The sequence below is a fragment of the Carettochelys insculpta genome, chromosome 4 (assembly GCF_033958435.1).
Source record: "Carettochelys insculpta isolate YL-2023 chromosome 4, ASM3395843v1, whole genome shotgun sequence".
Taxonomy (NCBI): Eukaryota; Metazoa; Chordata; order Testudines; family Carettochelyidae; genus Carettochelys; species Carettochelys insculpta.
This window is the reverse complement of record NC_134140.1, coordinates 5,835,001-5,859,983: the sequence shown is the minus strand read 5'-3', so window position 1 is coordinate 5,859,983 and position 24,983 is coordinate 5,835,001. Positions and strand designations below refer to the sequence as shown.

The following is a 24,983-nucleotide window of genomic DNA, read 5'->3' as shown; positions in this document are numbered from 1 at the left end:
CAAAGTTAAATCCTGATTGCGTATATTGAAAGTCAAAGGAGATACAGACCCAGATTCAGCAAAAGACAACCCTGTCAGGAAATTCCCCACTGCCTTTGGGTAGGTTTGGGAGATCCAAAGGCTATGGGAGTAAACCCAAACAGAAAATCCAGAGTAGAGACCCTAACGCAGTTAGCAGGGAGGATTCCATCACAGCTGCTTTCGGGCATCTATTTACAGTCACCTCAGTTCCAAACATACTGACTCCTGTCTTTCCTTTTAATTCAATTAGGGTGACAGAGGCGGGTAGTGCCACTTGGGCAATGCCTTTGTTCCAAACACAAGCCCAGGTAATGCACAGTGTAAGAGGGTGCCAAATGGAGAGGACACTTCATCCTTGCTGATAGCATGGAAACAACATGGAAAGTGACAGTTACGGGTTATAAGCCCTCCTCTACTGCCGATGAGGACAATGCCAATGGTCACATTCGTGAGTTGGAGGAATCATCGCACTCCACTGGTCAGCTATGGCCTGCCTCAAGCCAAGCAACCCCTGGTCAAAAAGGTGCTGACCTGCCTCACCTCCCTTCCTCACTGGGTGAAGGGGGATTGACCAAAAATTGAAAAGTAGATGTAAATGATGCACCCACCAAAAAACAAAACAAATCAATTTGCCTCTGGCTCGGTAGCTGGAATTTGCGGACCATGTGTCCAGGACTTGAATCTGCGCCTAACCTTATGAACACTGACTCAATACGCAAAGCAGTGAACATAGATCAACAGCTACACAAATGGAACATTGACATTGCTGCTCTCCAGGAAACCAGGCTGGCAGAAGTTGGATTTGCTGTTTGGAACACTCTGCTGAAATCTATCAATATGCTCACAGCTGAATCAGAACATATTACATCCTTGAAGCTCTGCACCAAGTCAGGATATGTCAACCTCATCAGTGCTTATGGACACACATTGGCATCAAGCACCAAAGACAAGAACTGCTTTTATTATAATCTTCAGAAAGTTATCAACTCCTTTCCAACTGGTGAGCAACTGTACATCCTTGGCAACTTCAATGCAAGAATTGGACGTGACCATCAGTCTTAGCCCATCTGCCTCGGTCATCGTGGTCTTGGGAAAATGAATGAAAATGGTCAAAGGTTTCCTGAATTCAGCTCTCAAAATCAGTTCTGCATCACTACTACTTTCTTTAACTTGAAAGAGTGTCACAAGGTTTCATGGCACCACCCTAGATCCTGCCACTGGCATTAACTTGACCTTGTACTCGTATGCAGGAAACATCTCAACGCTGTCAAAATTACACACGTATCACAGCACAGATTGTGACACTGATCACTCCTTGATCATCAGCAGAGTGAAAACGGTCCCAAAAAAAACTCTATATGACAAAGGAATGCAATAAGCCAAAAATCAATACCCTCAATACCAGAGATGCATTGAAATGCCCTGTCTTCACAGATGATCTCACTCGCAAAATAGAACACAAACCTGACCCACAAACCGTTGATGAAACATGGTCTATGCTGAGAGATGCAATATACAAAATGTGCCAAATCTGCCTTCAGAACACAAATTCTCCAAGACCAGATCGATGAAAATGCTGACATTCTTAGGCCTCTTCATGAAGAAAAACACAAGGCACATCTGAATAACACGAAGAACCCATCTCAAAGCATAAGAGATCAACTTTGATATGTAAGATCTGTTCTTCTGAGAGAATCCAGGTGGTGTGCAAACAAGTATTGGGCTGATCTCTGTTCTAATATTCAAAAAGACTGATTTGGGCAAACTGAAAATGACGTATGATGGACTGAAGAAAACACTCGGACCAAACATTACCTAAGTCGTTCCATTGAAGCATTTAAATGGACAGGTGATCAGAGATAAAAAGCTGCAGATGTCCAGATGGGTGGAACACTACTAACGTCTTCATTCCGACGAGCGTACAATACAATCTGAACTTTACAACCTCATCCCACCTCTTCCAGAAATGTCTGAGCTAGATGCAGAACCTACGGAGGAGGCACTTTTCCAAGGTCTTGATGCTCTTTCCAAAGGAGAAGCACCAGGAAACAATAGAACTCCAGCTGACATCCTAAAGGCAAACAAGGCTGTGCTCTTCCCCCTTCCTCTATGATTTACTCCTAAAATGTTGGAGAGCAGGAGATGTCCTATGTGACATGAAGGATGCAAACATCATCAAGCTCCATAAAAACAAAGACGAGAAGGGTGACTGCAACAACTATAGAGGCTTCTCGTTACTGAGCATCACAAGTAAAGCATTTGCCCATGTCATTCTCAAATGCCTGCAAAAACTCACAGATTGAGTCTTCCCAGAAACACAACACGGCTTCAGGGCTGCCAGATCAACAATGGACATGATTTTCTCACCTGGATAACTACAGGAAAAATGCAGAGAACAAGGTAAGCTGTTATTCATAGCATTTGTGGACTTAAAGGCATTTGACAGAGTTAGCAGATCAGGGCCATACAGAGTATAAACCAAGATTGGCCACGAACCGACCCGATTCAAGCTCATAACATTCTTTCACAAAAACATTTAAGCAACAGCGCAATATGATGGATTAACAGCAGAACCATTTGCAATGAACAGCGGAGTAAAACAAGGGTATATTCTTGCCCCTATCCTCTTCAGCATATTCTTCTCAGTTCTACTAAATTGCACATTTCAAAACTTGCACAGCGACGTATTTCTCCACACAAGATTAGATGGCTCTCTCCATGACCTGGCAAGACTCAAAACCAAACCTAAGGTCAAGAAAGTCCTCATTAGGGAACTCCTCTTTGCAGATGATGCAGCTCTTGTCACTCATAATCAAGACACGCTACAGTCACTGATGGGTTCTCTGTCCAGAGACTGCAAGTTGTTTTCCCTTGACATAAGCATAAAGAAAACTGTTGTAGTCACTCAAGGTATACATCAGCAGCCAAATGTAATTGCAGATAACAGCCCGTTAGATGTGGTTCAACAATTCTGTCACCTTGGATCTACCATCATCACAAACCTATCCATGGATGAAGAACTGAACATCAGAATCGGGAAGGCAGCTATGACTTTCGGCAGACTTACGAAACAACCATGGAATAATCCTAAACTGACAGTGAAATCAAAGATACTAATCTACCAGGCATGTATATTGAGTTTCCTGCTATATGGTTCTGAAGCATGGACCACCTACTTGAACCAGGAGAAAAAAAAAACTGATCAGCTTCCATCTTCGCTGCCTCTGCAGAATTGTGAATATCAACTGGCAAGATAAAATTTCAAATGCAGATGTCCTTGCAAGATCTGGCATACCCAGCATCATGGCGATCCTCAACAGCAGAAGACTACAATGGCTTGGTCATGTGAGAAGAATGGGTGACCGACGTCTTACCAAAGAAATCCTCTTCAGTGAATCGTCATGTGGGTTGAGAACAAGAGCAAGGACAAAGCTAAGATTCAAGGATACATGCAAAAACGACATGAAAAAATACAACATTGACCGAAAATCCTGGGAATCTACATAATCAGATCAAAATAACTGGAGATGATTACTACGACAGGGCACACCATCCTTCGATAGTATATGTGCAAGCCATGCAAAAGAACTTTGTCTTAGAAGGAAAACTCTCAAGAATCTGGAAATAGACTGACATGCAGTTAATGCAAATGACCGTGCAAATCCAATATTGGATGGAAAAGCCATGAGAGAAGCTCACAGATCCCCACTGTTGCTGCTAACCACCATCTCTTGAGACAAAAAGGGGCCATATACTAAAAATGTACACAGTAACAAAGATTTTATAGAAATCAGCTTTTGGGAACTTGCTGTAATACCACAGGTAGGAAACAGTATTCCCTTCTCCCCCTCCCTTTCCTGATTTGCTAGCAGCCAAGGCATGCTAGCAAATATAGTTCCTTCCCTGCTCTCTAGGCAGGGAGCTAGCCAAGGAACTACCAGTTCCCAGGATGTCTTGGGTTCCTTCATCATGACCTGCAAGCTCCTTATACAGTGCAGCAGAGTGGAAGGGACAGAAACTGGACATAGGTTGGACAGTACATTTGCACCCTTCACATACATACAGCCTGCATATGGGCCTGATCACCCCTCACTATTCAGAGTTAATGAACCATAACACACACAGATATTACCCAAGACATCTTTTTGTTTAGGACATAATCAATAATTTTGATATCAGCTGTGTGATTTCCGCCACACACAAACTGTTCCCTTTTCAGCTGACATCTCTGGCCCAGCAATGCTTCTCAGAAAACAGAATAAGGAAACTGTAGCTATGCCTTCATGGACTATTGAAAGATGTAAGCTTTTCTGGAAGAGACAGCAGGTGAGAGACTAGTCATCAGCACAGATAAAAATTAAAGTTTCTTGTACTCACCTCAAAGGCTGACTCCATGTCTGAACCTCCCTACCCGTCATTTAATGTCCATTTCCACATCATCTCAGCCTCCTCCATTCTGCCAACAAGCAAACCTCACCAATCCATTTGTTAGCTGTTCAGACACACATCTCCACCCTTTTATCCACTCTGCCCTTTTTGCTTGCAAACTCTCCAAGAAATAAGCCAGCAAGATCTTGGACAGAGGCAGCCACTCACAAGTCCAAGTTCCTCACTGCATGGCTAACACTAATTCAGACAAATGCTGAAAACAAACAGAAATTCAAGGACAGATTGGAGACAATATACTCCATCCAGATTACTCATAAAGTCTAGGCAAGATTCAGTATACTGGAACATATGAATCAGAAATGTTCTGACCAGAATATAGTGCAGTGACAGTAAATGGCACATTATCAAATGTATCACACTATTTTCTGTACATCTCAGGCTATGTGGAGAACAGAATTTCATTAAATGTCACCACCACTTACATGGTAAATCAACACTGGTGGTGAGATACCACTGAAAAATACACGGAGTCAGTGGTTATAAGAATCACACATAAAATAAAAAACATTAGATTAGCTTCATCATCTCCTTTATACCTTGGCTAATACAGATTTCCGGGCACTCAGAAGCAGCTCTGACTTGATCTCATCTATTCTCTGTCTGTCCTCTTCATTCAGATCTGGCACAGAACCCTGAGGTTGGCTAGTCAGCTTCAGTTTCATCCACGCTGAGAATGGAAAACAGAAAAAGAGCCAATCCCTTTATGTTTGCTGCCATATTAATTTTACACACAGAAGCATGCTATGAACTAATCAGGAGTAGGTGGGAACACACATTAGTATCAGAAATACCATACACGATAGAATGACTGGAAATAGGACTACACTTTAATTGACTAATGACACTTTCTGATGACAGCCTACTTGCATGATATACTGTAAAGGTGTAATCTCTGAGGTAAATGTGGTGCTGCAGGTGGGTCCCATTAGTAATTTTCCTAAGTGGAGCATTTTAAGAACCCAGAGCAAGGAAAAGCCAAAAGCCATGTTCTTTTTAATAAGGCTTCAGCCCAGGTATCATTACATCAGACCCTTCTCGGTCCTGGAACCACCACAATAACAAAATTTATTGAGCCCAGTTTAAGCGCTTCCAACTCCCAATTCACACCCAAGTCTGACAATTAGGTCAATTTTGTTCCCAGATGCCTCAGGGAGTAACTGACATGCAAGTGCAGACTGCCTGGCCTCGGGTCCCCTTTTTCTCCCTAGTTCTGCTTCCTGTTTGTGTAATTTAGCCTCCAGGAGACAGACGCAGGACCTTGTTATTTATCCACAGTCTGCCCTCTAATTTCATATGCATCCACTGTCTAATCCTCATAACACAATCATCTCTAGTTCCTGAGACTAATAACATTTTCTCCCCAAATGTCTTTTAAATTAGGACATGAAGAATATCACAAACACCAAATAGACTCGTGAGGTTTATACTTTAAAGATGCACAGAATCAATAACCATGTTAAGAGCTTGTATCACAAATTATGTTGATCTAGCCAATGGTCTATTAGTAACTATTTGCTGCTGTCGAATTATTTTGACACTACATATTCAAGAATAATTATCCTTGAAAGTACAGGAAGAGAAGAAACAAAAAAGACCTTTTAACTTTAAATTGCATGAAAGTAACTTTCATAGCATATGAATGACTATTTTCAACTGGTTTTGGAACGCTATCTTCTTCTATCTACAGGTTACTAGTGTGGCAGTTTTACCTGGCAAATCAGTGTTTTCATTATATTGAGTATGGCATATAATTTTAAATCCATGCAGCACTATAGTTTATTCTGAGATGGGACAGAGTCCAAAGCTATTAAGCTGTAAAGCTGAGGATCAACAACTGTGGACACAAATCTACCTACCCACAGGGCAGAGTTGATACAAGCTTCCCCACATTATTGTGTCCGTGTAACTCAGTCCTAATCTGGTGTAAAAGTAATACTCTTCATAAACATTCACCTCTCTAACAAGACAATGAGCAAGGGTGCCAATTAGTGCAAATTTTGATACGGACACCTGAATCTGAGAGGGTAAGGACTCAGTCACCATCACAAATGCCTAATTCAAAATGGTGACACCAAACATCTGCTGTACCCCAAAAGAATTTTTAAAGCAGTCTCTATTACATTCATCAATGTAGTAATCGGTGTTCTCATGTCTTGCACAAAACCCCTTTATCAGTTTAGATAGTGGTTTACTTCTTACCATGAGCTTTTCTCTCCTCTTCCTCAGTGCTTTTTAGTATTTGTGCTGCATGTAGCACAGGGGATTCATTCTTCAGAAGACTTTTGACACGGGCACCTAGTGAATCTATGCTGCTACTGTCATCGCTTTCTTGAATGCCATTTCCCTCTTTGCTGCCAGCCACACTGGTGTGAGCCAAGGCATGCTGAAAATCCCCAATGTCACTGGTGATCCTACCTAAGGGCTCTGTGGCAGAAGGAGTCTGCAATTCTAAAATCCTTCCAGTGCTTGATTCACTACTCATATTACTCTTTGTAACAGATATAATAGCTGGCAGGTTTTTATTTACTGTTGCACTACTGCAACCCTCTGGTTCTGATCTCCCTATGGATTTTCCTACCCCATATGCTTCCCTAGTCCCCTGCTGCGCTGGTCTAGTCATCTCTTCCACAGTTTTTTCCTTGTTGGGTAAATCAATAGGAAGAGAACTTTCCCATTGTAAACTGGGCCTGCGGGTCTTTATTAGTGAGCCATCTTCTTGGATGCTTCTTCTGGTCAAGGACTCATCCCATGATAATATTCTCTGAAGTCCTGGACTGACCCCCTTCACTAATCTGGAATCTTCACAACCATCCTTTTCAACTGGCAGTGAGGAAGAGTTGCTGGCTTCTTGGAAGGTGGCAATGGACGGGACTGGATCAAATTGAGTCAGAGCTATATTTTCTGCCTCTTTCAAAAGCTTCTGAATCTCTTTCAATGTACTGGATCCAACGAAGGAATCATTTCCTTGATCCTTATTTAAATTAACAGAGGTATCCACATTTGAAGACACTTGCTCCTCACTGATATCCACTTCATCTGTACTTCTAGCCAAAGGACTGGACGACAACTTCTCTAGGCTACAGCCAAAATCCCTAGACTCAAATTTATCTATCAGCTTTTGAACATGTTTTGAAACAAGTGTGCAATCCTCTTCACAGTGAAAGCCACCTGGAACTGTGCACAGTATCTGGTTGGGTTCAAAAGATTTTGAGATAGACAAGGATTCTGCGTTGCCTTTGGTGGGGTGTGAGATGGGTAACTCCAGATGATGGTGGGCAGTAATCCTGCATTGACTCAGTGGTTTGTCTGTGGAAGATCTTGAGAACTGAGGTGACAGCTCGGTGGGTAATATAGGATCAGGGCCAATATCTGAACCCATTGGTATGGACATGCTCAGAGTGGAAGCACCAGAGTTAAAGCTTATCTGCGTAATGTCAATTGCAGACAGAGAACTTCCTACAAAAAAAAAAAAATATAAGGATTATGGGAAATATTCACCTCTGGGTAGAATATCAGATTTGTTCCAAAGGGCTCCTGAAAAAGAGTGTCCATGATTATTTTAGAAAATATATAAGAACTTACATAAAATATACAAGAATATGCCTTCTATTAAAACTATTTATGATCACTGTTTACTGAAATAAAGACATTAGAACATTTTATACAAACTTTTAAAATTTATACACACTAAGGAAACTGTTTCAAATGACTGAACATTAAGGTTCATAATGTTTCTAAATGCTGAGAAACTCTGACTTAATGTATATCCTTTGCAAACCAACAAACAAGAATGCGGATCAGATTTGACATCCCAAGGACATGTAGAGAAGCAGTCAAGATTAAGAAATAATATATTATTAAAAAAAAACCTGTCTGATTGATACATGCATGAGACAGAGCTGCATCCAGGCACTGTGGATCAGAAAAAAAATATATCAGTGCAGACACTCCTGGGAAGGGAAGCAGTAGTGACCATCAAAGAATTGGTCTGAAGAGTACTGGCTGTAAACAAACTGCAAGACTGCTTTCCTGAATTGGGTATGAGGCCTGATCAAGGTGCAAATGTTGCATGATACAGACTCTCAAAATTCTCTACTCAGTATCAATGTATATTTCAACTTTCACAGTGAAGGAATGCTATAGAATAGGCCATAGATCTAGTCAAATGTGTTTTCACTTGCTCCAGTGGCCGAACACAGGCTAGGTCACAGAAATCATGTATTTATTAGTCTTGGACAGTTTTTGCAATGAGGTGGATTCCCATCTGGATATATCCCCAATTCTGGGCCTCTGGACTGACCTGGTAGGACAAGCTATCTGGGCCCTGGTCACATATTGCACCAGAAAGCAGTCAAGTAGCACTTTAAAGACTAGCAAAATAGTTTTTAGGTGAGCTTTCATGGGACAGACCCACTTCTTCAGATCTCAAGAAGTGGGTCTGTCCCACAAAAGCTCACCTAAAAACTATTTTGCTAGTCTTTAAAGTGCTACTTGACTGCTTTTTGTTTTGATAGTGTATAGACTAGCACGGCTTCCTCTCTGTTACTACCGCACCAGAGAAAGTCTTGAAAATATCTTTGTAACATTTTTGTGACCAGCCCTAACTTAAAAACTACTGAGGGCAGAGAGCTGGTAACTGGCCTGAAAACACCCTTCCCTGTGGTGAAATAACCCAGTGCACAAAGTGTTCCATTCTCCAAGATTCTTGCAGCATGCTTCCAACTTTCCCCATACCTTCAGACAGCTGAGCAGGCTTTGTTAAGGTGTCAGTGGATTCCTTCAATGTTCTGAGCTCTGATGGGGAAAATTCAACCTCTCTGATTGGTCCTCTCGGTAAAAATGGAGTCAGTATAGCTGAAGGTGACTGATCAATACCAAGATTACGAAGATACATCTAACACAATGGGGAGACATGTAACAAAGAAAGCAATAAAATATACACAGTGCTATTATAAAAAAACTCTGACTATAACCTACCCCAGCCACCATCTCCAAAAAACACAAATGTGTCTTAAATATTGAGTCTGTTCTGGTACGGCTGTGATCTGAAAAAGTGGGTCTGTCCCACAAAAGCTCATCACCTAATAAATTATTTTGTTAGTCTTTAAAGTGCTACTGGACTGCTTTTTTGTTTTGAAAACACACAAAGTTTTTTTTTATTTAAACATCACCTGCCCTTGAAAGGTTTATTTCAACCTGTTCTCTGGTAGATATACCAACAGCAAACCTAGACCACTGGATTCATTACATATTTTGCCATGCCTCCCCTTGATCTTAATTTTAGGCCCCTTGATGTTATTTCTTTTAAATGTAATTAAATTAAAATATGGAAGGAAGAAAAAAAAAAAAAGGTTTTGGCTTAACAGCCCTTTTTAACCAAAATGTGAATGGCACAGGGGCTTCTACCTTCCTTCTCTCCAAAAATACCATAGAACTTCGCTGGGCATCAGGAAAATTGTACCAAGGGACTAGTCTCCAAAGGAAAGTGATGGGAGCCCCATTCCAGGAACTGTTCAAATACCTTACTAGACAAAGCTGTTGTGAAAGCCTTGCATGGTACAAGACTGCACTGGCAAGAATATGCTTCCTTTTTGTTTGTTTTAAACCTGCTGCCCATTATTGTTTGACGATCCCACAGTTCTTGTTTTATGAGTTAACACCATTTTCTTATTTACTTTCTCCACCATTCATAACCTTTATCATACCACCGCTTACTCGTCTCTTCCAAGCTGAAAAAGTCTCATTCTTATTAATCTTTTTCCATATGAAAGCTGTTCCATACCGTTAATTTTTTGTTGCCCTTTCCTGTATTTTTTTCAATATTTTTTTTTGAGACCGAGCAATCACATCTGCATACAGTATTCAAGATGTGGCTGTGCCATGGATTTATACAGACACAATCTTGTTATCTACCCCTTTTTTCATATTATGTCATGATGTTTTTATGTTCTGTCCCTACTTAACAAAAACAGTTTGAATCTGAAGAGAGCACCTGAGATAACTCAATTTTTACACTGAAACAGTAACATTCCTGTTGTGATTGCTGGAAAGTTTCTTCAAAACCATCACTTGGACTTGTTCTTCAGAAAGCATAAAAGTTTTTTTTAAGGAAACTGTGTTGGGATTTATTATTAAAATTTTTGTAAATCTGTTGGCTTGCCTATTTCATGTTTGTCTGATCCCTTGACAGCAACTCTACATCATTCCAAGTTACCAGATCAAAACTCATATGGAGTCATTTACCGTAAGTAACTTCCTTCCCTCCCCAGATTGAATTCAACATGGAGGGGGGAACTAACTAATTACCTCCAGTATTTAACCTAAAGATCAGAGAAGTCGAGTTGATTTGTCATTCCCTTTACTACCCCAAAATGAAGGGAGAAAAGAAAAAGCAATCATTCTGTATATGCTACGACAAAACATATTCAGAGACTCTCCCCAGATTAAAAACTGATTCCATTTCTCTCGAAGTCTGTAACACCACTGAAGACACTTGCCAGGTAAGCAAAGCTTTAAAAGTATCAGAGGAGTAGCCGAGTTAGTCCATATCGTCAAAAACAACAAGAAGTCTCATGGCACCTTACAGACTAACAGGTATTTTGGACAAGCGTAAGCTTTCATGGGCAAAGAACCGCTTCATCAGACGTGATGTCCTAAAAATGTGCTACTGATACATCAGCTTTACCTGATTCTTTCCCATAAGAACTGCTTAAATTTCATCTCATCTGTTTTATACATTCTGCACTGGCCAGGGAATGAATGAAATAACCTTACACAGCTTTTCCATCTCTATTTATTATTCTATTATAAACATATATGTTAAAAGCCAAATGCATGATCAAGGCTCTTGAATCCTGTCCGTGGTTTATTAGAATTCCTCAAAATTAGTATTATAGGGGAGACATCAATTTTATTTACAACAGAGAGTTTACATTCTCTGATTCTTACCTTCAATGAATTTCACATTGCTCTCTTTCAATATTTATCTACTTAGGCAACTGAGGGTAGCCTTACATGCACACTGAAGCTATTTTTTTCCCAATGTAAATTTCAAGGAATTTTCAAGGAAAAGAAGAGTCAAAGTGTGATAAAGACTAAATTGTTATTATAGAAATAATTTGCAAGAAGAGGAGCCCCATATTCTGAATTACAAAGTCCATCATCCACATATGTCTGCATTTAATTTTCACTAGCACTCATCAGTTATCAAATGCAAGTGTTTACATGGCTGCCACCTATTTTAGCACACATCCTATAGCTAAGCCACTCTGAAAAAAGGAGGGAGGGAAGAATGGATTAGCAAAGTAAGATCTCATTGTTTTTTATGTAAGGAACTGTAGGCAGAATGGCTCTCTTCTTTTATATATGTGTTTGTAAATGTCTTAAACAGCTGATGATTAATACTGGGGCAAACTTAAATGGAAAAGAATATTTATAGAAGAAGCCATCTGCTCTGCCAGGAATTTTCTGTGTTGCTTTTGCTATTATTGAAGATGTGTGGGTGTGTGAAAAGTTCGCTCTCTTGAAGCCTAGCTTCCACCCAGAGTCTGTGGCGGGGTGAAAACCCAACATCTGAGGACTTTACAAGTCTGCTTATATGGAACAGACTGGAAGGTCATAAGTGGCTTGCCAATACACTGCTAACAAAATTTCTAGCACCTTGTCCTTGCTTTCAAGGTTCTGTATTGCCCAACCTGCATCATTCAACTGGTCTACTTTTGCTTTTACTCTTACCTCTTACATGCAGCCACAGTCAGTCTACATACATCATTAATATCCTTTTCCCACTCCTGCCTCAATGCTACCCTCTAAGCATGGAGCATCCTCCCTAAACCCATTGCCCAGGAACTGCAACTGCTTCACTGAAATACAATCTAAAAATGTGCTACTTCCGCATCAGTAATGAGGAGTAATTAAAATATTGATTCAAAATTACATAAGAACAGCTATACTGGGTCACATCAAAGCCCATCTAGCCCAGTATCCTGTCTTTTAACAGTGGCCAATGTCAGGTGTCCAAGAGGAAATGAACAGAACAGGTAATCAAGTGATCCTTCCCCTTGTCACCCCATTTCCAGTTTCTTATAAACAGAGGATAAGGACACCATTCCTACCCATCCTGGCTAATAGCCATTGACAGACCTATACTCCATGAATCTAGTTTCTCTGTGAACCCCATTAAAGTCCTGATCTTCACAGCATCCTCTGGCAAAGAGTTCCACAAGCTGTGTCTGTGTTGTGTGAAGAAGTACTTCCTTTTGGTTGTTTGCTACCCATTCATTTTATTTGGTGTCCCCTTGTTCTTGAGTTATGGGAACAAGTAATTTCTCTTTATTCACTTTCTTCACACCAGTCATGATTGCATACACCTCTGTCATATCCCCCCACTTAGCTTCCTCTATTATAAGATGAAAGGTTCCAGTCTTTTTAATCTTTCCTCACATGGCAGTTGTTCCAAACCACTAATACATTTTTTTGACCTTTTCTGAACCTTTTCCAATGCCAAAATCTCTCTGTCTGAGATGAAGTGACCACATCTGTATGCCGTGTTGAAGATGTTAATGTACCACAGATTTATATAGAGGCAATTAAGACACGCTCGGTCTTATTCTCTACCCTTTTTTAAAAACATTCCTCACATTCTATTTGGTTTTTTTGACTGCAGCTGCACATTCAGCATATGTTTTCAGAGAACTATCCACAATGGCTCTCCACAATGATTTCTCTCGAGTGGTAACACCTAATATAGACCCCATAATTTTATATGTATATTTGAGATTATATTTTCCACAATGCATTATTTTGTGCTTATCAATATTAAAAATTCATCTGTCATTTTGTTGCCCAGTCACCTAGTTTTGTGAGATCCTTTGGAAGCTCTTCACAGTCTGCTTCGGACTTAACTATCTTGAGCAGTTTTATATCATCGGTACACACCTTAACCCTTTCTCCAGATCATTTATGACTCTGTTGAATAGGATTGGTCCCATAACACCTTGTGGGGGACCACCAGTCACCCCACTCCATTCTGAACACTGATCATTTACTCCTATGCTTTGTTTCCTTTCTTTTAACAGTTGTCAATCCATGAACAGCCATTCCCTTTTATCCCATAACAGTTCACTTTGCTTAAAAGCCTTTGGGGAGAGACCTTGTCAAGGAACAACCTCTTCCCCCCCCGGGATCACCCTTGTCCACATGCTTTTTGAGCCCCTCATAGAATTCAGGGAAACTAGAGAGACATGAATATCCCTTTACAGAAACCATGTTGATGTCCCCCATTGACACTACCCTACCCAACAAATTATGTTCATCTGCATGTCTGACAACTCTGTTTTCACTATAGTTTATCGCTTCCATTAATTTGCCCAGTACTAATGTTAGACTTATCAGTCTGCAATTTTCAGCATTACCTCTAGAGCCCTTTTTAAAGGTTGGTAGCACATTAGCTATCTTCCAGTCATTTGGTACAGAAGATGATTTAAAGGATAGGTTACAAACCACAATTAGTAGTTCCACAATTTCACATTTGAGTGCTTTCAAAAAGACTCTTCGGTGAAATGCCATTTGGTCCTGGAGACTCACTGCTCTTTAGTTTATCAATTTGTTCCAAAACCTCCTCTAATGACATCTCAAAATGGTAGTCCCTGATCCGGACTACCCATCAGATGTTAACAGCTTCTGTAAACTACACAGATCTCTCCATACAGTGGGCCCTTCCTTGTGATTTCCAAGAACCTTCAATTCCTATTGCTTTTAACACAAATTTCAGCTGCTCAATCTTCCTATCACTAAACCTAAAGAGAAGTAGCAAAATTACTAGCAATATCTTACCGGTATTCTTTCTTCAATATTTATTTCGTTTTTAGCTGGAGTTTTCAAAGTAGGAGTCCAGAAAGGAATTACATCACCCCCTTCTACACCGGTGAAAAAATCCTTGGCAACTCCTGAAGAGGAGCTTGCAGAAGTCAAGTCAACCTGGCTACTTGCCTGTGAATTAGACAAGAGGTTTAAGCTATCTGGAGAAATATCGTTAATGTCAAAGTCCACAATCTCGCTAGTAGAGAGTTCTCGGTCATCTGGCTGCATGGTATTATTTTCAAGGCCATTGTATTTCTCTTGCCCAACATTTGGATGGTATTCCTCCTCTCTGAGAAGCTGAGCAACCCTTTCACTGGAAATGAAGACATTTTTATCTGAATTTTGTACTATGCTATTATTGTCATCAGCATCACCACTACCACAGCCAGACCCAGTAGTAACAGCAGCAGCTGTGAACTGTTGGGTCATGGAGTCTCTTAAACAAGCACCACTTTCTCCAATTTCAGGCATTCCAGAAACTTTGCTCTTCTCTTCTCGAGGCTGAACAACTTCATCTTTGTCTGATGCCTGGACAACATCAATTTGTGAAGCCTCCCTGCTGATCACATTTACTGAGTTGTCAGACTGCGATCGGAAAAGTGGTGAAGCATGTGCTGACTTGTTTTCACAGGAATGCAAACTGGTCATTGAGACTGTCCCTCCAAAGGATGTAGCTAGACCACTCTTAAGGTTAGCAATACTGCTGCTCTGCCTTGCTAAAATACGGTTTAAGGAATCAGCAATTGCACTGTAGGCTTTCTGCCTTGGAGAAACTCCACTCAAGCCACATAAAATCAAAGAATCAGGTATCTTCTCCATTGGCCGGTTCACATTCCAAGCTCCTACCTTCTCCATGAAATTAAGTGTAGGCAGAGACTGGATTCTTTCCGTGCGGGGATATGTTGTTTGTAAGGACTCCCTAGTTTCACTGTTTATTTTCTGTCCAGGCTGGGATGCTTGATGCTTCTCAGTAGAAGAAACAAGTGTACCTGAAGATGAGTTTTTAGAAGCTTCTTCACTTAAACAAGTAAGAGACACCTGAAGGTTTGATTTGATAGGAAGAGACTTACTGGGTACTTCTTGTTTCACACTTCTGCTTACAAATACACCTGGGGTGGACTGATTGATTGGTTGAGCTAAATGTCCAAAGAAAGAACCATCATCTACAGGAAGATTAAATAAAGGTGAAATTTCTGTATTTTTATGTCCCCTCTCTATACTGAGGTCTGAAAGAGTTAATTCATTTCTGATAACTCCAGGCAGAATTTCCACAGCAGTATTTTTCTCACTGCATGTTCCACCAGATCCTAGATTAGCTGTGACAGGCTGGTGAGATGCACTGTCCTTGCCACTAGTGTGGGGCACAGCAGAGACAGGCTCCTCTTTCAGCTTCCCAGACATTTCAGAAAATAGTTGTTTTTCCTGCTCATCTAGAATGGCTCCCTGGGGCTTCATATTAACACCAGAAAACTCCAGTCTGCCAGAGTCTTTCAAATCTGAACTAGGTCCCTTGCACAATGTGAACATTTCTGAAGGCTTTTCTGAACACACATCTGAGGCACTAGAATTTTTAAGGAGTTCTATCTTTGAAAGATCAGAAAACATCTTGGAGGAGCCAGGCTCAGGAACATAATTTTCTTCTAGTTTTTTACGTGATTTTCTTATAAACACTTCTGACTCCCTGTCAGAAAGCTCAACATCTCTTATTTCCTGCATAGTTTCATTTTTTCCTGAGCCCTTTGGTGATACGCTCTTGCACGAAGAGCTTGCAGAAGATGAGAGCCCACCATGGCTTGACAGCCCTACTTCTTTCTCCAGAAGCTCAAGGAGGAGAGGAGCTGGCACATTGCTATCTAAAAAGAAGGGATCATTATTTACAAAACTGCTAGGGGCCTCTTTTGCAGCAGATACTTCTGGATGCTGTAGAATTTCGGGCTTGTTTAAAAGAATTTTTCTGTTTGGGTCTGATACATGTTTATCTTCATTAGGAATCAAAGACACGCTGTTAATATCAAGTTTGTAATTTTGATCTTCAGCCTTCTCCTGCCTCTCCACAGATATCTGTCCAGTAAGAGAAATAGGGTGCTGAGTCAAATAGCTGGTACAGCTGACATCACAAGGTTCCACAGTGCTGACTGCAAGTGGATGCTGGGACAGAGTGAAGCAGCTACTGACTAAGTCTGAAGGTACTTCTGTGGTTGCTGATTGTACAGCTTCACCAATCTGCAAAGGCTTTGTATGCTGCTCAGAAGCATCAGAAACATCAGGAGTTGCTCTGAAAGAGAAAAGTAATTGTTTCTCTGGGAACATATTTTCAACATGCACATTTTTTGCCTAAAAGAAGCGAGCTTAAAAGGTAGACTATCTACATGAAAACAACCAACTAGGATTTAAGAGCACACAATCATTTAAAAGTATTACCAAGTAACCCATGCAGACAATTTAAATTCTTAAAGACAGGGCAATTTACATTAAAAAAAATCTGATGACTACATGTCTACAAATCATGGCTTGGAAAGAAAAATACTGGAGTTCTAATGCGAATGTCAATATTTTTTCACCATTTAAGGCCCTCTTACTCTTTGTATTCATAACAGCAACGAAGGGTCCTGTGGCACCTTATAGACTAACAGAAAAGTTTTGAGCATGAGCTTTCACTCTGGTTCAAAATGAGACAGTATTTTTAGAAATGAATACCCTAGAACATGTGTGGCCAATAATTTTTGACACAGGGATACAACAAGATTTGACAAATGGTAAAGGAGAGAGTATGGAATCTTAGACAGAAGTTGAGTGCAGACAGGAGCTAGAAGTAAGGGACTGGGGTGCAGGGGAGGGTGTGGGACCTAAGCGGGAGTTTAGGTGAAGGAAGGGGTTGTGACCTGGGACAGGGAATTGGGGTGCAAGATCCAGAGATTCTGGTGCAGCAGAAGATTCTGGTCTGGGTGAGAGGTGTAGGATGAGTGCAGGGTCTGGAGTGCAGTTGTGATCTGGAGCAGGGGAGGAGGGGGTGCAAAGGGTTCGGGTGGTGACTAAAATAACTAGTCTTTACACAAAAGTGAAAGCAGTGCTGACAAATCCCATGATTTTGTTATGAGCCTTAGGATTATTCTTCTCCTTGAAGCCCCAGCTGCTGAAGTCAAGTGGATGGGATGATTTCAGCAATCACCCAAAGAAAAATTAAGTTTCTAACCTTTGAGGCAATGGAGAAAGATACCCAGTACTACCAAAAGGCTCAAATAAATGAAGGCAAATAAAAATAACACCAAATCTATTATTTTTACATGATCTCATGATTTTTAAGAGCCTGATTCATGATTTTTGAACATTTGGGGTTGGCAATAGTGTGAAACTGACTTGGAAATGTCAGTTTCATCCTTGTTTAAATTCAGTTTTTAATCTATTATTTGCAGCTGAGTTAACACCCTTAAAGCCCTAGGCAAGTGCAGTTTAAATTCAGGGGGCCTTGCCCTAGAACACAGGTTCCCAACCTTTTCTGTAACATAGCAAACTTCAATGAGACAATGCACAGCACACCAACTTTTTACGGCTGAATCAATTGCTCATCAATGTCATATTTACTTATGTTTACTATGATTACGGTCTTACTACAGAGGTTTGCAACGTAGTAGTGCACACAACAAGCTAGAACACCTCATGATTTTTATTAAATAATTGAATGGATGAATAACTGAAATTCAATGGATCAGAGAAAAACAAAATAGAGGAAATAGCAACCTCCTGGGTTAGTGGGGAAACTTTGACCAACACCAGGCCAGCTGGGCGTCAGGCAGACTTGCTGTTTGAGCCCCCAGCCAGTAGCGGGTTTGTCAATTTCTCCTCCCATCAGTTCTCTGAAGGGGAAAAAGAATCCAAGCCAGTTGGGGGCTCAAGCAACAAGGCTGCTTGACTCCCACTTGGCATGGGATTGGTCAGTTTCCCCTTGCAGAGGCTTTGCAAAGCAGCTGCAGGAGGGAAATTGATGGCCCTGTGTCAGCTGGGACTCAGACAGCCTTGCTGATTGAGCCGGTAGCTGGGGTGTGATTATCTAAGTGTGCTGTGAAATTTCACCAGTCCCTGCCCCTGCAAAGAGCTGGGGGGAGCGGGGAACTGATGACATTTCTACAGCACACTGATGGTTTTGGCGGCACACCAGTTGAAAACCACTGCCCTAGAAGAATGTTTCCAACAGTTAAATGAACTACTGCAAGCTTGGTGAATTCAAAAAAAAGTGACTAATCTACATTTTTCAATTGTTATATTCAAGTTAGTAAAAAAGTAACACTACATATTAAAACCTTAAACCTTACCAATGCCCTGTAAGTGAGTTAACAAAAGATGTTAGAACATGCTAATCATTAGATTTTAACATTTAATTGTCTTTCATTATATAGCAATTAGTGTGCTCCTGGCAGATAATTTCTAAGTTACTATCTGGGAGCGGGGCGGAAACCACACTCCACTAAAGTATAAAAGAGCCTAAGTAGACCCTGGAATCATGGTTGAAGTTGTCCCCACGCGTAAATCTGAAATGGTGCCCCTTCTCTGTAAGGTCCTTAGCACCCCCACTTTCTGCAGAAAACCATAACAAAAGCCCTAACAGCTATGCTGCAACCTCTTATCCTGCCATTGCCTGGCTAACATGTAGGTTGTCACAGAACAGCATTTCCTTTCCTAGCGATAATCTTGCAAACCTGCTGTCAGTTTATTGGCAATCCCCATATAACAGTATCTTTTTGCTAGCAATGGATTTAGGGACAGGCCTCTTTCTGTAGCCATGTGGAAGGCCTAAAGCCTTCAAACTGCAGCCAGAATTAAAGATCAGCAGCCATAAGGCGAAAAGCAGGAAGTTTCATCCTCACATACCACCTTAATTGTATTAAAACAGTGTGATACCAGGCTGTTAAGAAGGTGACCCTGTCCTAAGGGTACCTCATAATCACCAGATAAACAGATCTCAAGATAGTTAAAGAAAACTTTGGCCAGGTCTACATCACATGAAAAAATTGATTGAAAATACGCAACTCCAAGTAAGTGGATTGCATAGCTGGACTCAACATACCCTAAATCAATTTTTCCTGCCATCTGCACAGCAGGAGGTCGACAGGAGAAACTCCTTTATTCCTTGCAACTGTGAGGAGTACCAGGATCGACAGAGGAACCCTAATAGTTTGATTTATATCAGCCCCACTAGTACAGCTACCATATTTGCGCTTTCAAAAAAAGAGGACACCCCTAAGAGGGAGTGTATCTGTACCAGCATCTACCCACTCACATTGTATTAATGTACTATAATACTATACAACGTGAGTGGGTAGATACTGATACACATACACACTATTTTAGGGGTATCCCCTTTTTTCCTGCTAACCCTACTCACTAAGCATGCTAAATCAAGCCCTGGAAGATTGACTTCCACCATATCCATCTTCCGCTAAGCGCAGATCTAAGAAAAAACTACAGTAAACCCTTGAAATGTATGATTTCAAGTTGCACTACACTCACATCAATGTGAGTTAAGCGCAACTCAAAATCCCACTCCTCGCAACCCTGATTCTACATCCCCACCTCCCAGCCCTGGTTCAAAGTCCCCCAGCCTGGCTCACCATCCACAGCTCCAGTTCAACCCCTCGCGGCCCTGGTTTCAAGACCCCCTTTGCATGGCTCTGGCTCAACCCACCCACACGCAGCTCCAGCTCAGTTCCATACCCTGCCCTTCCTGCAGCCCTAACTCACCCCAGGCTTAAACCTCCTGCTCCCTTCCCATGGCCTCAACCTACCGCCAGCCTTAACTCTCCCCAGGCTGGTAACTATCAGGCCATCTGCAGAGAGAGAAAGAGAAAGACAGAGAGAGCACTCACATGTATATGCTGCTTTTCATGTTGTATTTTCAATAAATGTGGCACATTGCCTTTTCCCCTGAAAAAGATTGTGTGCTTCTTATAAATATAACACAGAGAATTACTAATAACCAGATTCTACTGTACCTGAAAATTCATTGAACCATATAACATACAATGCAGAGAATCCAAACAAAACACTAACTAACTTCACCCACCTTAGAGGAGCAAAATCCAGCGCAGTTTGCTGAAACAGGGTATCATCCAAACACTTCTGACCTTCTGCTGAATATGTTATCAGTAGTGGGAGACGGGGAGAGACGTGACTGTCCTGAATTTCTGTTAAGAGTAAAAATATCATGGTGATGTGGAAATAATGCAATAGTCATGGCTTGCTAAGCAACCCCTTACTAATCCAACTGCCCTGCCATCTGGCATAGCTTTCTAGGCTAAAAAATGCCAATTATGGTCGAGAATTACATAATCCAGCAATGTTAGTGACTGAAGTAGGTGAATCAGAAAGAGTACACATTTCAAACAAGTTGATACAGAAGATTACATTATGATTCTTTAAGCAGACGTCTAATTATACAGATGACGGAATTTTAGAAATCAGATGTTTAGAATCTTAGAAAGTAGAGCCAAAAAAACACTCGTAAATCAATCTACCTACCCACCTAACATGCCAGCTTGTCGCTGTAACTTCAAAATCCTAGTCAAAAGACCCAACCAATCTACATAAATGCCAAGCTCTCTCAACACCACCTCAGATCTGTCCCTATAACAGGCTGATCCCCTAGTTTACTGAGCAACACAGAACAGAAAAGATCCCATTAACTTGCAGAAAAATAAGGCCCATTTCTCTACTTTAGGTTCTAAATTACAAGAAAATACCAAGTTTGACAAATATTTAAACTTTATTAATATAGTCTTCAATCTGAACAATTTCAAAACACTGTGCAAATTGCACAAAAGATTAGAACACTCACCTAAAACTAATATGCACCCATCTCTGGAAAAATTCTGGCTTGACAGAACAGACCGGCACAACAATTCCTTTTTTGAAGGGAAAGTACACTTAGCTACTACAGTTGCAGAGGGGACTTGCACAAGAGCAAAATATTTAAATTGGGCTTTGACTAAGACAGAAAAGCTAATGCCCTTACAACTGTACAAGTACCATGAGATTATCAATGATCCTGAGTGGATCCAGACTGTTCATCTCATTCAAAAAAAACTTATCTTCCTTGACTAGTGCTTTGATCATACCATTACTCCCATCTCAATCCTTCCACTGGAACCAGTCCACTCTTCCATCAAGGGTGAGTCTACACATGCCCCTTCCTTTCGAAAGGGGCATGTTAATGAGCGGGTTTGAAAGATGCTAATGAGGTGCTGCAATGAATATGCATAATGGTGGCGGCGGCGATTCAAAAGTGTGGCTTGTCGAATCGCGCGCCGCCCATGGAGACGGGACCTTCCGAAAGGACCCCCGCCACCAGTTTTTGAAAACCCTTCTTCCGATCACCAGATAGGAAGAAGGGCTTTCAAAAACTGGGGTTGGGGGGAGGGGGTGTCCTTTCAGAAGGTCCCATCTCCACGGGCGGCGCACGATTCAACAAGCCGCTCTTTCGAATCGCCGCGGCCACCATTATGCTAATGAGAGACTGCATATTCATTGCAGCACCTCATCAGCATATTTCAAACCTGCTCATTAACATGCCCCTTTCGAAAGGAAGGGGCACGTGTAGACTCAGCCCAACTGTAAGCTTTTTCGTCACCAAGTTCTAAGTGGCGTGTATTCCAATGTTTTCTATATTGTCAAGTTCCATATTTCCCGTTACCTCTGTTCCAATTCTCTCCAGCCTTGTCCACTCATCTGCCAGCTTCTCATATAATCATTCCCATGAAGTCCCATGGTATGAATTCCATGAGCTCATCTACAAAGACCCTGTACAATCCATATTTGAATCCTTTTCAAATAGCCATATACGCCATATCTCTTACTGAGCTGAGCTGACTTGTATGTGAACTACCTATTATTCACCTTCCCCTAATCACTGTGGGTCTATAGACTGGGGTGAGCAAAGTTTTTAAGTCAGGGGCCTCACTTGTTGTCCCTTCAATTCGTACGCCCCTGCCAACCTGTCTAATTTTGGTTTTGTGCATATGAAAAAAAAAAAAACCCACTTTGGCACTTGTAAGAAAATAAGGATGTAGAATGCAAAAATTTTATAAATGTGAATACACATACATAGAAAGAGTAACATTTCAATATGGTTAATGGGATGGATGAGCCTGACACCCATCAGACAACCGTGCTGTGCCCCTACTTATGAAATTTCACACACCCCACTCTGCGCACCCCTCAAGTGTTTAGAAAGTACCTAGCACAGGAGTCTACAACCAAAATAGAGAGAAGAGACTTTTTTTTCAAAATTCGGTTACAAAATCAACACTTCAGGAGCCATGACACATGTGAATATGAGACCATCCTGAGAAAGTAACATCAAACCACACTTTCTGTAGCCCCTATTTTAAGAACAGCACATACACAATGATTTGTACCAGTTAGAAATTTTAAGTTTCTTTCATCCCTGGGTTAGACAGCAAATGAGGAAAAGCAAAATGTGGCACCTAGGGATAGGCTCTTCAGCAGGAAGGAGCAATATTTGCACCAGCCCTCTACACCAGTGTTTCTCAATGTTTTTGTTTGTTTTCTAAAGTACCTTTTTTAAAAAAATTACAAGTACCCCCAGCCCCCTCCACTTTAAAACCCAATCCCCCTCCCCTCCTCCAGAGGCAGGCAGCCCCCAGCTCCCCCTACTTTAACCCAATGCTGCCTCCCCCAGATCCAGGCACCCCCAGCTTCCACTCTCCCCTGCTTTCACCCAATCCAGGCACCCAGGACTCCTCCTCCCCCGCCCCCACCCCTGCTGTAATACAATGCCAGAACTCATCAGAGCTGCTACCATCACCACCGCCATGCACTCCTCCCTCCAAGCACTGGGGAGGGAGGCACACGCACAGCAGTGCACAGTGCTCCTGCGGCTCAGAGAATTTGATTGCTCAAAGAGCCACATACAGTTCACATGTGCATATTCCCAGACTTCACTCACGTTCTGAGGTTGGCAACCTGCCAGCAGAGCAGAGAACCCACCTGAGGCAGCTCTATGGCCAGGCCTTGCCCAGAGGGCTCATCAAGGAGGCTCACAGACAGTCACAGAGGAGTCAGTGGTGGCAGCATCCAGAGCCACAAATGACTCATTAAAGAGCCGCAACTTGCTGATCCCTGACCTGGCACATCAAAGTAGCTACTGTAAATAAATAATAAGCCTTAAACAGAGGAAGCAGCTACAGCAGTCCAGTTACCTCAATACTGACTTAAATGGGAAGAGGACCACTAAGACTATGTTTACCGAGCAGCTCGGAAGTGTGATTCCCAGCAGAGGTAGACAGAGTTGTACTGACTAAGTTGAAGCCCATGTGCAAAAACAACAGCACGGGCATTATGCCACTTGACAGGACTTCAAACTAGCTATCTGGGTCAGAGCTCAGGCAGCTAGCATAAGTTACCACCAATGCTGCAATGACCACACTGCTCTTTTTAGTTCACTAACTCTAACTGGTCTACCAAGATTCTTGTCTACCTGGGCTATGAATCACACCTCCCACCTGCAGTGCACACATCACTACGAGTGAAGGAGACTGCTTGGATTAACACAATGGAGACTTTATAAAAAGCAGTACCAAATCACGTATTTTTAAGTTAATTTACTAGACAGGATGTTTCTCTTCCCCTTTCAATCACAGCATATGTGGCCAGAGCATGCTATCTGGGGGTTAGTTGTGTCTCTACTTGTATTTAAAGCCAAAAAGACCATCTGACCTAATAGAGCTTTTCCATCTCTAGCTTTCATATTGGGCTTCAGACTTACTTACATCTTGATCATTTTGTACAAGCAATGGGATCTCAAACTCTGCTGTAATAGAGAAAATAATAAGAGAACAGAGAATGTGCCAGCATTAATATCAATTATTATGTCAAGAACTGTTATATTTTGTAGTAATGTGTGTTGATTTCTCTGACATGTTTCCTTTTTTTACATGATATGCCAAAGTCAGTTTACCCAGTATGAAAAATAACAGAATGCACTTTGTAATTATTTTTAATTACCAACAAAAGCAGATCTAAATGTTTTATATGACAAGAAGAAAATCAGAATTTTGACAAAAGTTATTTACATAGTATACCAACAAGGGCATTTTACAAAACACACACCCATTTTGATACAGGTAACATCGCCCATCTAATAAAATAAGTGAACCAAACTCTAGCATGTCCTAAGCATTACATTACAAAAATCCACCTGAAAAGCACATTAACTACCTGATTTTCAGAACTTCCAAGCATGCTGTATTCCCACTGACTTCTAGCAGAGCTGTTTCTTAAAGCCTCTGTGAGAAACACCTATGCTATTTACAGAATAAATAGCATGATTCCATATAAATCAAACGAACTTTGTGTCAATTACTTGGTAAGTGTTTTGTAACACCCACATTATATAATGCCATGAATCATAAGGGAAAAAGGAGAATACATTTTGAATTGGAGCTATATAGGTATAGAGAGATCTAGATCGATAGATTATCTAAAGTAGTGATCTGAAAATGTTTTGCACCAAAAGCCTTTGAAGTGTAAGTTAAACTGCAGCAAAGGTCAACCCTTGAGTTTACTGCTATTTATCACATTAATGGATCATGTTAGCGAGAAGAACCCAAAAGAAAAAGGTGAGAAGCTTCTATTCACGC

General features: G+C 41.2%; 1 protein-coding gene across 1 annotated transcript in view; it reads right to left on the bottom strand.

Moving 5' to 3' along the window:
* The window catches only part of ALMS1 (ALMS1 centrosome and basal body associated protein), a 142,650-nt gene that overhangs the window by 75,297 nt on the left and 42,370 nt on the right, over positions 1-24,983 (bottom strand). Inside the window, exons 4-8 of the mRNA XM_074992215.1 lie at positions 20,390-20,510; positions 14,305-16,606; positions 9,205-9,364; positions 6,670-7,926; positions 5,007-5,137 (exon numbers count right to left, since the gene is read on the bottom strand). Of these exons, the coding sequence (XP_074848316.1) occupies positions 5,007-5,137; positions 6,670-7,926; positions 9,205-9,364; positions 14,305-16,606; positions 20,390-20,510 (3,971 nt within the window). The remainder of the gene's footprint in view (positions 1-5,006; positions 5,138-6,669; positions 7,927-9,204; positions 9,365-14,304; positions 16,607-20,389; positions 20,511-24,983) is intronic.